The sequence below is a fragment of the Myodes glareolus genome, chromosome 12, assembly GCF_982192425.1.
Source record: "Myodes glareolus chromosome 12, mMyoGla1.1, whole genome shotgun sequence".
Lineage (NCBI taxonomy): Eukaryota > Metazoa > Chordata > Mammalia > Rodentia > Cricetidae > Myodes > Myodes glareolus.
This window is the reverse complement of record NC_142037.1, coordinates 82,837,910-82,851,912: the sequence shown is the minus strand read 5'-3', so window position 1 is coordinate 82,851,912 and position 14,003 is coordinate 82,837,910. Positions and strand designations below refer to the sequence as shown.

Sequence of the window (14,003 nt, the reverse complement as noted above, 5' to 3'; positions counted from 1 at the left end):
ATTGGGAAGCTTTAGTTACTTATTCCTCTATTACTGCATGTGACACCACTGGGAAGTTTTAATTACTTATTAATCTATTTCATGGTGGATTCCTATATTCTGTTCTCCACTTTACCATCTAGATAAACCACACATGATTTCAGGAGGTACTCAACAGACACGTGCTGAATGGATGGGGATACCCAACACACACCTGCTGAATGGATGGGGGTACCCAACACACACCTGCTGAATGAACGGGATACCCAACAGACACATGCTGAATGAATGGGGGTACTCAACACACACCTGCTGAATGGATGGGGGTACCCAACACACACCTGCTGAATGGATGGGGGTACCCAACACACACCTGCTGAATGGATGGGGGTACCCAACACACACCTTCTGAATGGATGGGGGTACCCAACACACACCTGCTGAATGGATGGGGGTAACCAACACACACCTGCTGAATGGATAGGGGTACCCAACAGATACCTGCTGAGTGAATGGAGGGGGGTTAGTGTTAACATTAAAGCACCCTTATCTCCCAATTACAATGTGAGAAAAATGCAGGTGCAGGAAATGGCAGGGATCTCTCCTCTCCACCTCCTGGGACAGGCAGAGATGCTCACCCTTCCTTGGGACGCTCACTCAGGAGCAGACCTCTGCTTCACCACACAGCTGTCAAGCTGTCTATCCGAAGGATGTCACTCAGCGGGGTGGTTACACAGGAGAAAATGCTGACGCAGAAAAAGCCACTAGCATTCAGGACCTGAACTGGTTCTATGGGGTGGAAATGACTGGTCTAGGGGAACCACCACGCTCTACAGTCAACACAAGCACACAACTAAAGGCTTGCCCAGCACTGTGTTCCCAAAACCAAACACAGTTCACGGGTCCTGAATACTTGTTAAGTGTGCACATAAGGCATGACCCACAAGGAAAAGCCATCCCATTAACTGCTACACTCTGATACATTTATTTCAGATGGTGAAGAGAGCTGAGCTACCTGCACCATCGGCAACAAGGAACCACCTTTGCTATGGTTCTGCCGCTTCAACATGGACTACATTTTACCCACACAACCTAATCCATAACACAGTACTGGTTGCTATTAATCAGATTTCTACTGCTTGCGTGTGCGTGTATGTGTGAAACTTGATGCTGGATGTCTACCTCAATCACTCCTCCACTTATTAATTTATGTACTTACTTGCTTGCTTGCTTATTGGGGGGGGGGTGCATGGTCTCCCACTGGACTTGGAAGTTAGCAGCTTAGCCTGACTGGCTGGCTAGCAGCCTTGGGGGTCCTCCTGTCTCCTCCTCTCACCGGTAGGATTACAGACACATACTGCCATGCCTGGCTTTTACCTGGGCACTGGATATTAGATCTCCATGCTTCCAGTGCAAGCATCCTACCTGCTGAGCCATCTCCCCAGTCACTCCCTCACTTTTTAACACTGGTGTGTATGTTTGGTGGAAAAGGATGCCTCAATGTGCCAAGAACAACTGAATCGAAGAAATTTACTGCTGATGTCATATCCACCTACAAACCATGGCCCGAGGAAAGGAACACTACCTCATTCATCCAAAAAGTAGTTTGAAGACGAACTCACTAGTAGCTCTGATGGATACTGGGGCCAATATGTGAAGAATTCCATATATCAGCTATGAAATATGGCGGAATCATAAATAAACATTAAACCCACTTAAAAGCCTAAGGTGAGATGGGAGGATGATTTAGGATGATTTCGTTGGCTCTGACAGTTATTGACTCAGCTCTCTGAACGACTCCTGACATTCACAACAGAATATACTTTTTCTGGAGATGCCAGGCACTTCTGTGCTCTGGCAACAGTAACTTGGCATGCGGAGATGGGAAGTACCAACAGCGATAAGTAACTGCAAATTGAAGCTTGTTCAAACAGTTTGCTACTGGTGTATCAGCGCGTAATCTCAACACTGTGTAGTTAAAGAGTCCACTCTCTCTAAAGTCAACTCAACACAGTGGGGGGCGGCGGGGAAGCTGCTTCGGAGGCTGAAACTTCTCTGCCCTCTACCTCCTGACCACCGCTGACACTCCAGGCGGGTGCAGCTGATCACATCCAAGAGAAAAACGTGCGCTTTGTCGCCAAATGACTTCCTAACAGCACTTTAAAGCGCTTTAGTCGGTTTTCCGGCTCCCCAAAACTCTTCAGGGACAAAGGGGAAGAAGTACACGAGAGTTAAAACTGAGGGAGCAGGCAGATCCTGGAGGGGAGGGTGAAATCCACGCGTTCCAGGAGTCAGGTAGGTCCCAAAGCTGCTCGTATGAATGAAAGGGGAGAGGGAAGCGGGCAGGATTCCTGCGTCGCCCCGACGGGGATGTCTTCCAGCCCCGCACTAGAGCCATTAAGGGCGTGCGTGGGCCCGGGCCACGAGAGCAGCGGAGCAGCCGGCTGGACCCCAACTGCCCAGCCCACCTGCAGCAGGGCAGGAGCTGCTGCGCACTGGTGCCTCGGGAGGTGCCGGGAACCGACTGGACGTGGAGCCCCCTAGGCCTTCGGGGCTGCGGTGGGGACGGCACCCGCTGCCCCCCTCAAGAACTGCCAAGGCTCGGACGCGGGACGAAAGGGGCCCCCTAGCCTTTTGCAAAGCCGAGTCCCCGGGGCCCCCAAGCCGGGTCCGGGAAGTGCCCAGGACGGAGCGAAGAGAGCCCCAAGGATGGAGAAGCCGGTACTCACAAAGCCCACTGGAGCCGGTGCTGGTGAACATGGTCCCGCCGGGCCCGGAGCCCCCACGGGGCGTCAGGGGGAGGGGAGGCGGAGGTGGAGAGCCCCCCAGCGACCGCGCAGGCGCACTCTCAACCCGAAAGCAAAGTCGGCCCGGCGAGGCGCTCCCGAGCCACCAGGAGGAAGGCGCATGCGCGGCCTGTGGGGCGAGCACGCTAGGCCGGAGTCCTCCCCTTCCTGCTAGGACCGGAAGTGCGTGCGTGCGGGCGGGTCGGACGCGCCGATCATTCTGGTAGTCCCGGCTGGTTTGGGAAAGGCGTTTGCAGACGCCAGAGTTCCCGGTGCAGAGCTAATTCTGCTCGCAGGACGGCGGTGGCAGTCGGTCCTTCCGCAGTGGAGTACCGGTCCGTTCTCGAGACCGCCGGGCTTGGCCAGGGCGAGCCGGCCTCGGTTTGCACGCATGCTCAGTACCTCCGAGCAGGCCGCGGGGCTCAGGGAACCCGGGTCTCAGAAAACAGTTTGAGCTTCCGATGACCCGCCGTAGAAAATTGCTTTTAATTTCATTTTATTTTTTTTAAGAATATGTACTATAGGGAAGTTGAAAGGACATGCCACAGAAGTATGGGCAGAATGCTTTTTAAAAAAATCTTGAATTTTTAGGATTTGACCAACATCTTAAAAATGGATTTAGATTCGTAAAATACAACATAGCTTTAGTTCGGTAGGTCAGATTATTCACATTATTCCAGAACGTAGAGGCGTGAGTGATTTTTTTTTATGCCATTTAGCCATTATTTTTAGTTGATTTATAAGCGTGAAGTACATTTAACTTTATGTTCTTTCAATTGAGTTTTTTGTTTTTGTTTTTTGCTGGAAATGATTGTCTGAAGGTCTGTGATGTTTGCAGCCGCTGATACCCACAAAATCTGTAGCCCACATGAAAGTGATTCTCCAACTGCAGGGGTTCCTGGGGGACCGTAAGGATGTTCAGAAAACTCGAACCATGTTTGTAGTAATGCTAAAATGTTTACTTTTTTTGTTCGTTCATAAGTCGTAGGGTTTGCCAGTTAACCAGCGCCTGGCAAAACGGCTGGAACTGCGAAGCAAAGAAGTAGGCATTGAGGCCGTTCCCTAGCTGCCGCTCTTCTTAAAAAAGCTCCCATTTAAACTTTGGCATTGCATGAAAAAGGGGAAAGATACCTACTTAATCTAAAAGGGCCACTGGAATACCTGCTTTTCCAAATCCAGATCTCTTCTGGGTGAGCTCTCCTTAATGTATTCCTTAATGTGGTCTGTAAAACAGACCACAGCAAACTAAAACGGGAAGTGCTCAGGAAGTCCTACTGAGCCAGACATCAAAACCTTTCCTCTCTAAAATGGTTTCCCTTGGACTGAACATGTGTGTATTGGACCTTTTTGTCTATTTTAACTAAGAAATGACCGTCAGATGATGAAATAGAGATGACAGGTAGTTTATAGAGATTTAGAGAAACTTTCAAAGTCATATTATTGTCTCGAAGTTTTGTTTTGGAATTTAATCTTATGTGCTTAAGTCCTATATATTATAGATATTTACACTTTATAAAAGGTTATAATTCAATAGGAACCAATTAAAGTGTGTGCCTCATTCTGTTGAACGCTGAGAAGTGTTGAGAAGGATCTGGATGAAATCTGAGTGAAACGAACTGCAGTCAGAAACTTTGTTGCAGTTGAACATAGTGACTGGTATCAAAATGAAAACGTGGCGGTCAACAAGTGCAGGATTCGTAGGGAATGAAAATACCGAGGGGAAATTTTATTTCCCCATATGCCAGCAATGGAGTGGTCCAAACTTGAAAGCTGGAAGCTATTCTGCAGGAGCCTATTTCCTCTTCCAGTGCCAGTGTGCAACATCAGAGCAGCTGGTCCACTGGCCACCTGGGTTTATGAACAACCAAAAGGTAGCAGCAGCCACCCGGAAAGTTGGTGAACCGTGGTCGACAACCCAAGCCACCAAAACTCTTACTGAAAAACCCACACATCCTTGAATGTTATCAGTGCCTTTAACAAAATTAACTCCTCGAATAAAAGATCCTTCTGTGAAGAGAGGTTTGTCTTGTTCTGCATAGGAGGCAAAGCATTTCCGAAGAAGTTTGTTTTAAAATATTTACTCTTTAACACTTACATATAACTTTGTTTCTTTAAGTAAAAAATTAAGTAGTTATATCAAAATATGAGACAACTGGACATATATTTTACTTATATCAGAAGTGTTAAATATTCATTTAACACGATATTAAGCTGCAAACAAGGTTGATATTTTTAAAGAAGAATTATAACATTTTCGACAAGTTTAATCATTTTCAGAGAAGTTTTTTTTCACAACTCCTATCTATAGGCTAGTTCTGAGGACAGTGGCTTGGAGTCATATTTCTTTAAAAAAATGTTATTTAATGTGTATCAGTGTCTGCTTGCATGTGTGTATGTGCACCATGTGTGTGCCCAGTGTCAAGGGAGGCCAGCAGAGGACATCAAGTCCTCTGGAACTGGAGTTACAGGTGTTCTTGAGTTACCATGTGGATGCTAGGAACCAAGCCTGGATCTTCTGGAAGAACAGCCAGTGTTCTCAACCACCGAATCAACTCTCTAGCTCCATATGTTGCTAATTTTAAGGCTATTTTAGAAAGTAATAAAATCTAAACCTCTAGATCTAAAAATGCATTTATATTAGAGTAGGCAATTAATCCACTCACAAAGGACATAACAAGTTAGCGTATGTTTCCAGAATATATTACTAATCTAAAAAAATTATTTGGGACTCAAAAGACTCAGTTAATGTAACTACTAGAAGTGATCTTAGTTAAGATCTTTGCTAGACCTCCAAAAATACCATCATTGGCTGGGCTTGGTGGTGCCCACATCCAGGAGGAGGCCAAGGCCAGCCTGTTCTACAAATCTGGTTTGAGGCGACCCAGACTACACAGTGAGACAGGGTCTCAAACAAAAATGTCTTAGGTTGTTTCCAGTGCACATACTGGATGGTTGAGGAGGAAAGGGTTTCAGGGAAGCAGAACAGTTACAGCAAAAAAACATCTAAGTAGGGGCTGGAGAGATGGCTCAGAGGTTAAGAGCACTGATTGTTCTTCCAGAGGTCCTGAGTTCAATTCCCAGCAACCACATGGCGGCTCACAACCATCTGTAATGAAATCTGGTGCCCTCTTCTGGCCTGCAGGCACACATGCAGACAGAATACTGTAAACTAAATAAATAAATCTTGGGGGGAAAAAAACATCAAACTGTAATTTGGCGTTTCTCTCAACAGACTTAGACCCTTATTAAGTTTCACCTACAAATGAAAGTATTTCACATCCTTCTGCTTCAGTCTGTCTCTCTTGAGACAAAGTAGCATGTAGATCTGGTTTTGTCTGGGGAATGGTCTTGGGAGACTTCACCCAGGGGAGGGCAGGGATCATCCTAACATACCAGCACTATGGGAAATGAGCCTGAGCCCTCTGAGACCCAGGTCTTGGAGGATGCCAGCCACCAGGCAAAGGGGTAGGAGTGTTCATCCACTCACTCCCGTAGATCCTGAGGCTTACTTGCGTGCTGTGACAATTCTCTGCTGCCTCCTACTGTAGAGGCAGGGCAAGCCCAAGGTGAGAGCCATGATTGAGAAACATGCTTAGATGTGATAGACTCAAGAGATAGGGCAGAGTGTGAGACCATCAGCAGTAGCATCCCGGAGGCACCTTTTAGGATCTTGTAAGTTAGGGATTTTATTTACTTTCTTTGCTAGAGTGTGGGTGTCTTTTAGGGTGTGCTGGGGTGGTCTGAGATCCCTTTGCTTTCTATCACATCTGTTTCCCACCACACTGCAAAGGATGTGGTCTCCAGCCTCCTCTTTAAGTTCTAGAAATGGAACTCATACCCCCACACAGTGAGCTTCTGTTACCATGTAAGGCGTTGCCTCAGTTCTTCTCAAAAGCGAGAATACAGCCAGGGGACACGGACATTTTAAGCAATTTATTAAAGTGAATCACATACTTCAGAGAGAGTAGAGTGGGCCGACCGGAAAGAGGAGGGAGGCAGCACTCGGAGCTCTGTGTTGTTGATTTTTTAAATGTTATGACTTTCATGAGGTGAGTGGCATATTCAAGAGGAAAGGAGATCACGGTGGACCAGATCTCCTGCTTCGGCCATTTCTCCCAATGATCATCTCAAAAAGCTCTAAGGGGTGGGGTGAGACGTCAAAGCCATGCTACAAATGGTATTATAATGAAGATGAGGTCTTCATCGGGTGCTTAGCACACCTGAATAGCAACTGGGGAAGTGAAAAGGCATTGTAACTTTTTTAAATCTAGATTTATTTTTTTATTTTATGTGTGTGACTGTACTGCCTGTATGGTGCCTATAGAGGGCAGAAGAGGGCAGCTCCCCGGGGTGTGAGCTACCATGTGAGCACGGGGAGTCAAACCAGGTCCTCTGCAGGAACCAGTGCTCTTAGATGCTGAGCATTCTCTCCTACCCCAAGCCTTGATTATATATATATAGTTAGTGGATGTACCACACAGGGACATTCTGACCACCAGGTGACACAGCCGCCCAATGGCAGTTTTCCTTGGGTTCCTCCTGTTTCTCTCCTTGTCTGCTCCATCTCAGTTTCAATAGAAAACAAAGTCTTCTTTGAAACTTCTTCACTGTGTTCTTTGGAGCGCAGAGCGGTATGCACCACTACTCAGACCCAGCCTGCCATGGGTGTGAGGCTCCGGCCCTCCTCCTCATTCTCCATCCTCTCTGAAGGTTGCTTGTAGTCTCCCTTTCTCGACATCCCACGCAAGCATATCTGACCTGTGGATGCCGCATGTGTCCTCGCCCATCTGATACTGGTTCGGTTCTTGCTCTGCTGTGCATCCCCCTTGGCTCTTGCACGTTTATATCCATCGAGGGCATCGAGGCTTCCTCATCCCAGATCTCGTCCATAAGCTAGCGTGTTATAAGTGGATACAGGCCTTGTCATCCAACGCTCACACAGATACCTACAGATCAAAAGGCGTAGGCATTTTATTGTAAATGTCTCTTCTTTATTCCACCTTTATATCAAAAATAAGGATGTCGGAACGATTATTAAAATTACAGGAGTTTTGGGTTTCACTTCAGATATTAAAAAATAGAACTACAGAGCATTCATGATAAAAGCCAGAATGGTTGCTTGTTCGGTTGGCCGACTTGCTTGTTTCTGGAATGAAATCTCACCATGTAACTCAGACTCATTTCAAATGTCTGATCCTCCTGCCTCAGGCTCCTAATAACTGAGATTACATGTATCTACATCTTCGGCTCTTCCGTGTGGTATTTTAAGCTAGGTCCCGGCAAGACAAAAACCCCAGAAAGTGATCTTCTATAGAATTAGAATGGTAGCAGATGCAGATAGTTAAAATGAGTTCCGAAATGCAACCAATTAGACTGGTGTTCTTGTGGGAAGAGTCACAATGGAGAAAGATGTGGTGACAGAGGCCCAGGATGCCAGGAACTGCGAGCCCTACCCGGAGCTAAGAAGCAGCAAGGAAGGCACCCTCCTCCCCACACCCCCGCAAACATGCCCCACCAGGTTTCAGAGGCAGGGCGACCTTGATTTTAAACGTCTATCTCCATAACCTTCAAAGAATAAGTTTCCCTTGTCTTAACCCACCCCGCTAATGACATTTTTTGTGACAGCTCTCTCTGCCACAGTCATCCTTTCCTCTGACTTCTAGGTGTCTGATTCTGTTTGCATTTGGTTGGTTCACGTTTCTTCTCCCTGAATGCCTGCAAATAAAACATAAGCAGAGGCGTATCCCCAGAAAGCACGGAGTCACACCCAAGCCAGCGCCCAGCTCCCCTTGCTTTTCTGTAGCAGCTCCAGCATTCCGGAAGGGACTCTGTGTCTCACCTCATAAAACTGCACCATGGCAAACTCGTGGGCCTGAAACATGCAAAGGCAGAAATCTTTCTCCTGGAATGTCAGCCAATCTGAAGTTGTTTGAAATTACAGTTGTGGGTTCCTGATCTGTATGATGATACATTTTTATCAGAATATTTCTTGACCCCCCCAAGACTGCCAAGTTGAGGTCACTGAGACTATGTGCTTAACCTGATGCCCTACTGTGTTCTCAGTCTGTTTAAATGTAACCTGCCTTTAAGAAAACAACACAGTCGACCTTAATGCCTCGCATCTCCCATGCAATCGGTTTTTACAACCCAAGCTTATGCATAGCTTTAATCTTAAATTACATTCCCTTCCTTGCCTCTGACCCAGAATAATGTATACTGTAGGCGTATGGTGTGGTAATCATTTGTGGAATGCAACCAACAGTTTGTTTGAAGCAGCAACTGGAGCAGGCTTTGTTTTGGGGCCACCAATCAGCTCCCAAATAGTGACAGGGAAACTTATTAGTTGCAAATGTTCGGCCTTATCTCATGCTTGTCCCGCTAGCTCTTTTAACTCAAGTTATCCTGTTTCTCTTCATCTACATTTTGCCTTGGGGCGTTTTACCTTTCCTTCATCCTGTTCGTCCTACTCCAAGTCTGGTTGGCTGGTGAATGAGTGGGTGGCTGGCTGGCCCTGGGTGTCTCCCTTTTTTTCTCCTTCATTCTCTCCTCTCTCCCTCTCTCCTGAGCCTAGATTACATCTCTTACTTACATCTCTCTGTCTGCCAGCCCCACCTATCCTTCTACTGCCCAGCTATTGACCGGTCTGCCTTTTATTAGGCCAATCAAGTGCTTTAGGCAGGCAAAGCAACACATCTATACATCGTTCAACAGACGCAACATAAACAAATGTAACACATCTTTACAGAGTTAAAGCAATTTTAACAACAAATATCTATCATAAACTTTGCAAACAACATGTAGATCTAGCTTGAAAGAGCCTGTTTCCGAGCAGATCAACGGAAGCAGTAACTTAACATCTTTAACTCTGCTAAAGACTTCCATAAAGAATCCTTAACTCCTTTTTCATGTCCTGATTTCATGTGCTATTCAATAAATACTGAGCAAAGCCTTTGTTAGAGACGGGTAAAAGACACAGGGAGGGACGTGGAGAATTCAAGCTAGGGCTCACTCTTGGTGAAACTACCCTGAGAGGAAGTCTGTGTCCTCATTCCTGACAGGGAATCAGTTCTTCACCATAGCTCCAACTTTCATGGTCACCCTGAGCTCTCTCCGTGTTCAGGCCCAGCTGGGAAAGAAAAGTAGACATTCCAGCTCACTGTGGCGTCTGCTAGATTTCACTTCCTTAGGTTTCTGCTGTCCTTGGACTGCCCTTGAGCAGTTAATACGTGATATTGCTGTGATCGTCCTGCTATCATCCGCCTCGTTTGTGTCCTCTGCCCAACCGGGAGCAAGAGTGTTTTCCATCTCTGCTCCCCAAGGCTTAGCGCTCTGATTGGCACAAGGAGCGAGGAAGCATAACGGTGTCACACATGGCATCACCCAGTTTTGACAACTGGACTTCTGCTTTTCCCGAGGGCCAGTGTTGTTCACACCTTCAGACTTCCTAGTCTTGCTTTGTCTTAGTTTGCTTCTATGTGGTCATGGTGAAACACTCCAACCAAAAGAAACTTGGAGCAGAAAGGGAGCAGTTTGCTTACAGCTTGCAGCCGATCACTGAGGGAAGCCTGGGCAGTGGTTTGGTGCAAAAGTTTGAAGCAGAGGCCACGCAGGAGTGAGTGCCGCTCACCGTCTTGCTCCCCCGGCCCGTTCATCTGTCTTATACATCCTGGACCCGCCTTCCCAGGGATGGTACTGCCCAAAGCAATTAAGAAAATGTTCCCTACACAGGCCCGTAGGCCAATCTGATGGAGGCAATTCTTCACTGAGCATCCTTCTTCCCAGGTGTATCAACTTAAAAACTGACTACAGCTGTGGTCTTGGGTTCACTCTGAACTCATTGAGGCTGCCGCAATCTGATCTTTGTCCCAAATACATCTGGTCAGGTGGTTTCTGTGTCGGTATCTCCCCCACCCTCCCTGGGATTTCATGAAGCCCAAAATCATATTATATTCAAAATCAGAATAGCTGAGAATAACTCTGGACTCCTGATGCTCCTTCCTCTGCCTCCCAAATGCTAAGATGGCAGACAGGTACCACCGAACCCCACTTGGGTTTTTGTTGCTGTTGTTTGTTTGTTTGTTTGAGACTTTTTCTTGATCAGGCGGTGGTGGCACGCGCCTTTAATCCCAGGAGAGGCAGGTGAATCTCTGTGAGTCAGCCTGGTGTACAAGAGCTAATTCCAGGACAAGGCTCCAAAGCTGCGGAGAAACCCTGTCTCAAAAAAAAAAAAAAAAAAAGACTTTTCTTGGTCTGTGTGTGAATGTTCTCAGAAGTGGTGTTTCAAACAGTATGAGCGGCCATGTGGGTGCTGATCACTGAACCTGGGTCCGCTGCAAGACTAACGAGTGCTTTTAAGCACCGAAGCTTCTCTCCAGCCCCAGCTTGTATATGTCATCTGGGTTTTTTGTTTGTTTATTCTTTTGCTTGAGACAGGGTCTTGCTATGTAGCCCAGGCTGGCCTTGTACTTGCTATGTAGCCCAGGCTGGCCTTGTACTTGCTTTGCAGCCCAGGCTGGTCTTGTACTTTCTGTGCAGCCCAGCCTGGCCTTGTACTTGCTATGTAGCCCAGGCTGGCCTCAAACTCATAGCAATCCTCTTGCCTCAACGTCAACCTCTCAGACCCACAGATTTTGAATTTGCCAGACCCTGAAGCCAATTCCTTAAATCCTCCCCCTCTATCTCTGTCTCCATATGCACACAGTACACACGCCATTCATTCTGTGTCTCAGGAAAGCTCTAATACATTATCCCATCTCCTTCTAATTACCTAATTGCTTTGGAATGCCAATCTTGATGACCTCCCCGCTAAGAAATGTCCTTGACATAGGGGGTACTCTTGATTATGCTCTGGCACTCTGGGATGGATCCATACTCGTGTCACAATGTGCCCTGACGCTAGCCAGACACAGCCCGCCGCAGACTGTGTGTGCAGCTGGACAGAGCTTGCTGAGACTTTCCTGTGGGGGTGCGTCCTAGACCCTTTGATTTCTGTGGCCCAGGGATGTGCAGAAGTGTTGAGAGATGAATTGTGTTCCAGGGGAGTCCTGGCCAATGTGAGTGTCTCCTTTATGTAACAATGAAGTCATATGTGTGTAAAATCTGGAATTGATTAAAACCTGAAAGCCAGATGATTCTTGGATTTGTCAAGTGCTCCTTACCCCTGCTAGACTTACAGAATTTTTCGAAAGACTGACTGAACGGTGAGAACCCTGCCAGTGCCCGAGAAGAAACAAAAGAACAGCAGCTGGGCTTTTGTGAGCCGCAAGCGTTTGGTTTGTTGTTTTGTTGTGTCGTTCTGGGGACGCTAGGGCATGTTCTATCCCAGAATGGGCACCCTGGGCAGCCTGTCAGGTGGAGAACAGGACTCAGGTAGACCCCGCGTGGGGTCCAGGACCCTGTGTGCACAAGGATGTGGGATCTGACCATAGCGATAACTTTTCCTAGTCACCCCGAGCTCTGTCTATGTCAGAGCTCCATGCTTCCCAGTTAGGAAGGAAAAGGTCATCCATGTGTCCTCCTGGCCTCTGCTCTGTGACCTTTGCTGCTGCCCAACACAGTGTTCTGGAGCAATGCAAACCCACCAGCCTCACAGGGACTAAATATCTTCTCAGTGTCCTCTGGGCTCCTCTTCATTCCGAACACCATTCATCCTTCTTTTCTACAAACTAAATATTTCTGTAACGTCTCAACCCTTTGATGGGTTTATTTCGGTCCCTTCAAGTTTCCCTTGATATTCTAACACTAGGAAGTTTAAAGGCTGTTAGTTTACCCAGAGACTAGCCATATAAAAGTCGTTGACTGGGACACAATCGTGACAGTAACTGGTAAACTCTAGCTAACCCTTGACTCCTGACTCCTACTGGAAGGAAAAGGTGGTTCCACCTCGATCTACTAAGAAACCCAAAGGTCAGATTGGCAAGCAAAACAATCTACTTGATTTTTTAAGATCAAAAGCACTATTTTTTAACGTTATCTCAAGGCAGACACGATTGCACTTGTTTAATTCCAGGATTCAGGGAGAATGGTTCAGGTCATGCCAGGGACAGCAATGCATAGCTGTAGTTCCTACACCAGGACAAAGGGACAGCAGAGGCATGATGATGACCGCAAGTTCGAGACCAGCCTCATCTACACAGTGAGCTCTAAGCCAGTCAGGGCAACATACACACAGATGCTCTGTCTCAAACCAGACAAAAGCGTTCAAGGCAAGCTTGGGCTATGTAGTAAGAAAGACTCTCCCCCACCCCAACCAAAAAAAATTGATTCCAAACAAACACACATCAGAACTTCCTTTTCTACTAGTTTATAATTTCCCAGATCCAGACAGGGCACGAGGCTAAGTTGGTGCAGGGTTTACCTAGCAAACTTGTGATTTCATCCCCAACACCGCATTACCTGGGTGCAGTGGCATATACCTGTGATTGCAACACTCAGCAGGGAGAGGCAATGGGATTAGAAGTTTAGGCCAGCCTGGGCTCCATATGATCCTGTCTCAAAACAAATTAACAAAACGGGAATTCTAGCTAAGACTCTATCATAATAAATCTGAAGGTGTTAGTGCCTCGATAGTGATATTAAAATAAGTGATTTATATATTGGTGTCATATATTTCAATTACCTTAAAGATAATTAATTATACAGACATGTTTAACATAGATATAAAGGAAAAGTGACTCTCCTTCCCTCGGCAGATATATACTTCCTTTAGCTTCCTCACATGGGGCTTGGGGTCCCTCAGTGTTCTCACTTGTATCAAGGGCATGATGATAATGATAATGCCTGCCTCTAGGGACCTTACAAAGTATTAAATATATTAACAAACATTTAAAAAACACATACTAGAAACAGGCCTTCACACAAAGGCTTCCTGTTACTGCCTTCATTTTAAAGATCACCTTCCAAGCAAGGAAGCTGAACAAGTGTGAGGTCCATTTCTCCAGGAACATTCACGGAACAGTTTGTTCCTGAAGCAGCAATTAGAAATGAGGACCTAGAACAGAGAGATCGTGCCATTTGAAGAAGGAGTCAGCCATACAGATCCCCAGCATCCTGGTTCTTTGGGGGAATCAAGCAACTCTCCCTGCGTTATTCCCAGGCTGTAATAAAACAAGAGAAAGCAGAATTGCACTCTCCTTCTGCCTCCACCTTCAGTCTGTTTATGATTGTGACGTCACTCACTGGCCTGAGGTCTCAGTAGGGCAAGGTACACTCCGATGTCTATAGGCACTGCCAATGAGG

General features: G+C 46.7%; 1 protein-coding gene across 1 annotated transcript in view; it reads right to left on the bottom strand.

The window, feature by feature from the left end:
* Window positions 1-2,880, bottom strand: part of Ubac2 (UBA domain containing 2) — a 151,423-nt gene extending 148,543 nt beyond the window's left edge. Inside the window, exon 1 of the mRNA XM_048422167.3 lies at window positions 2,709-2,880. Within this exon, the coding sequence (XP_048278124.3) occupies window positions 2,709-2,739 (31 nt within the window). The 5' untranslated portion in view covers window positions 2,740-2,880. The remainder of the gene's footprint in view (window positions 1-2,708) is intronic.
* Window positions 2,881-14,003: the final 11,123 nt, after the last annotated feature.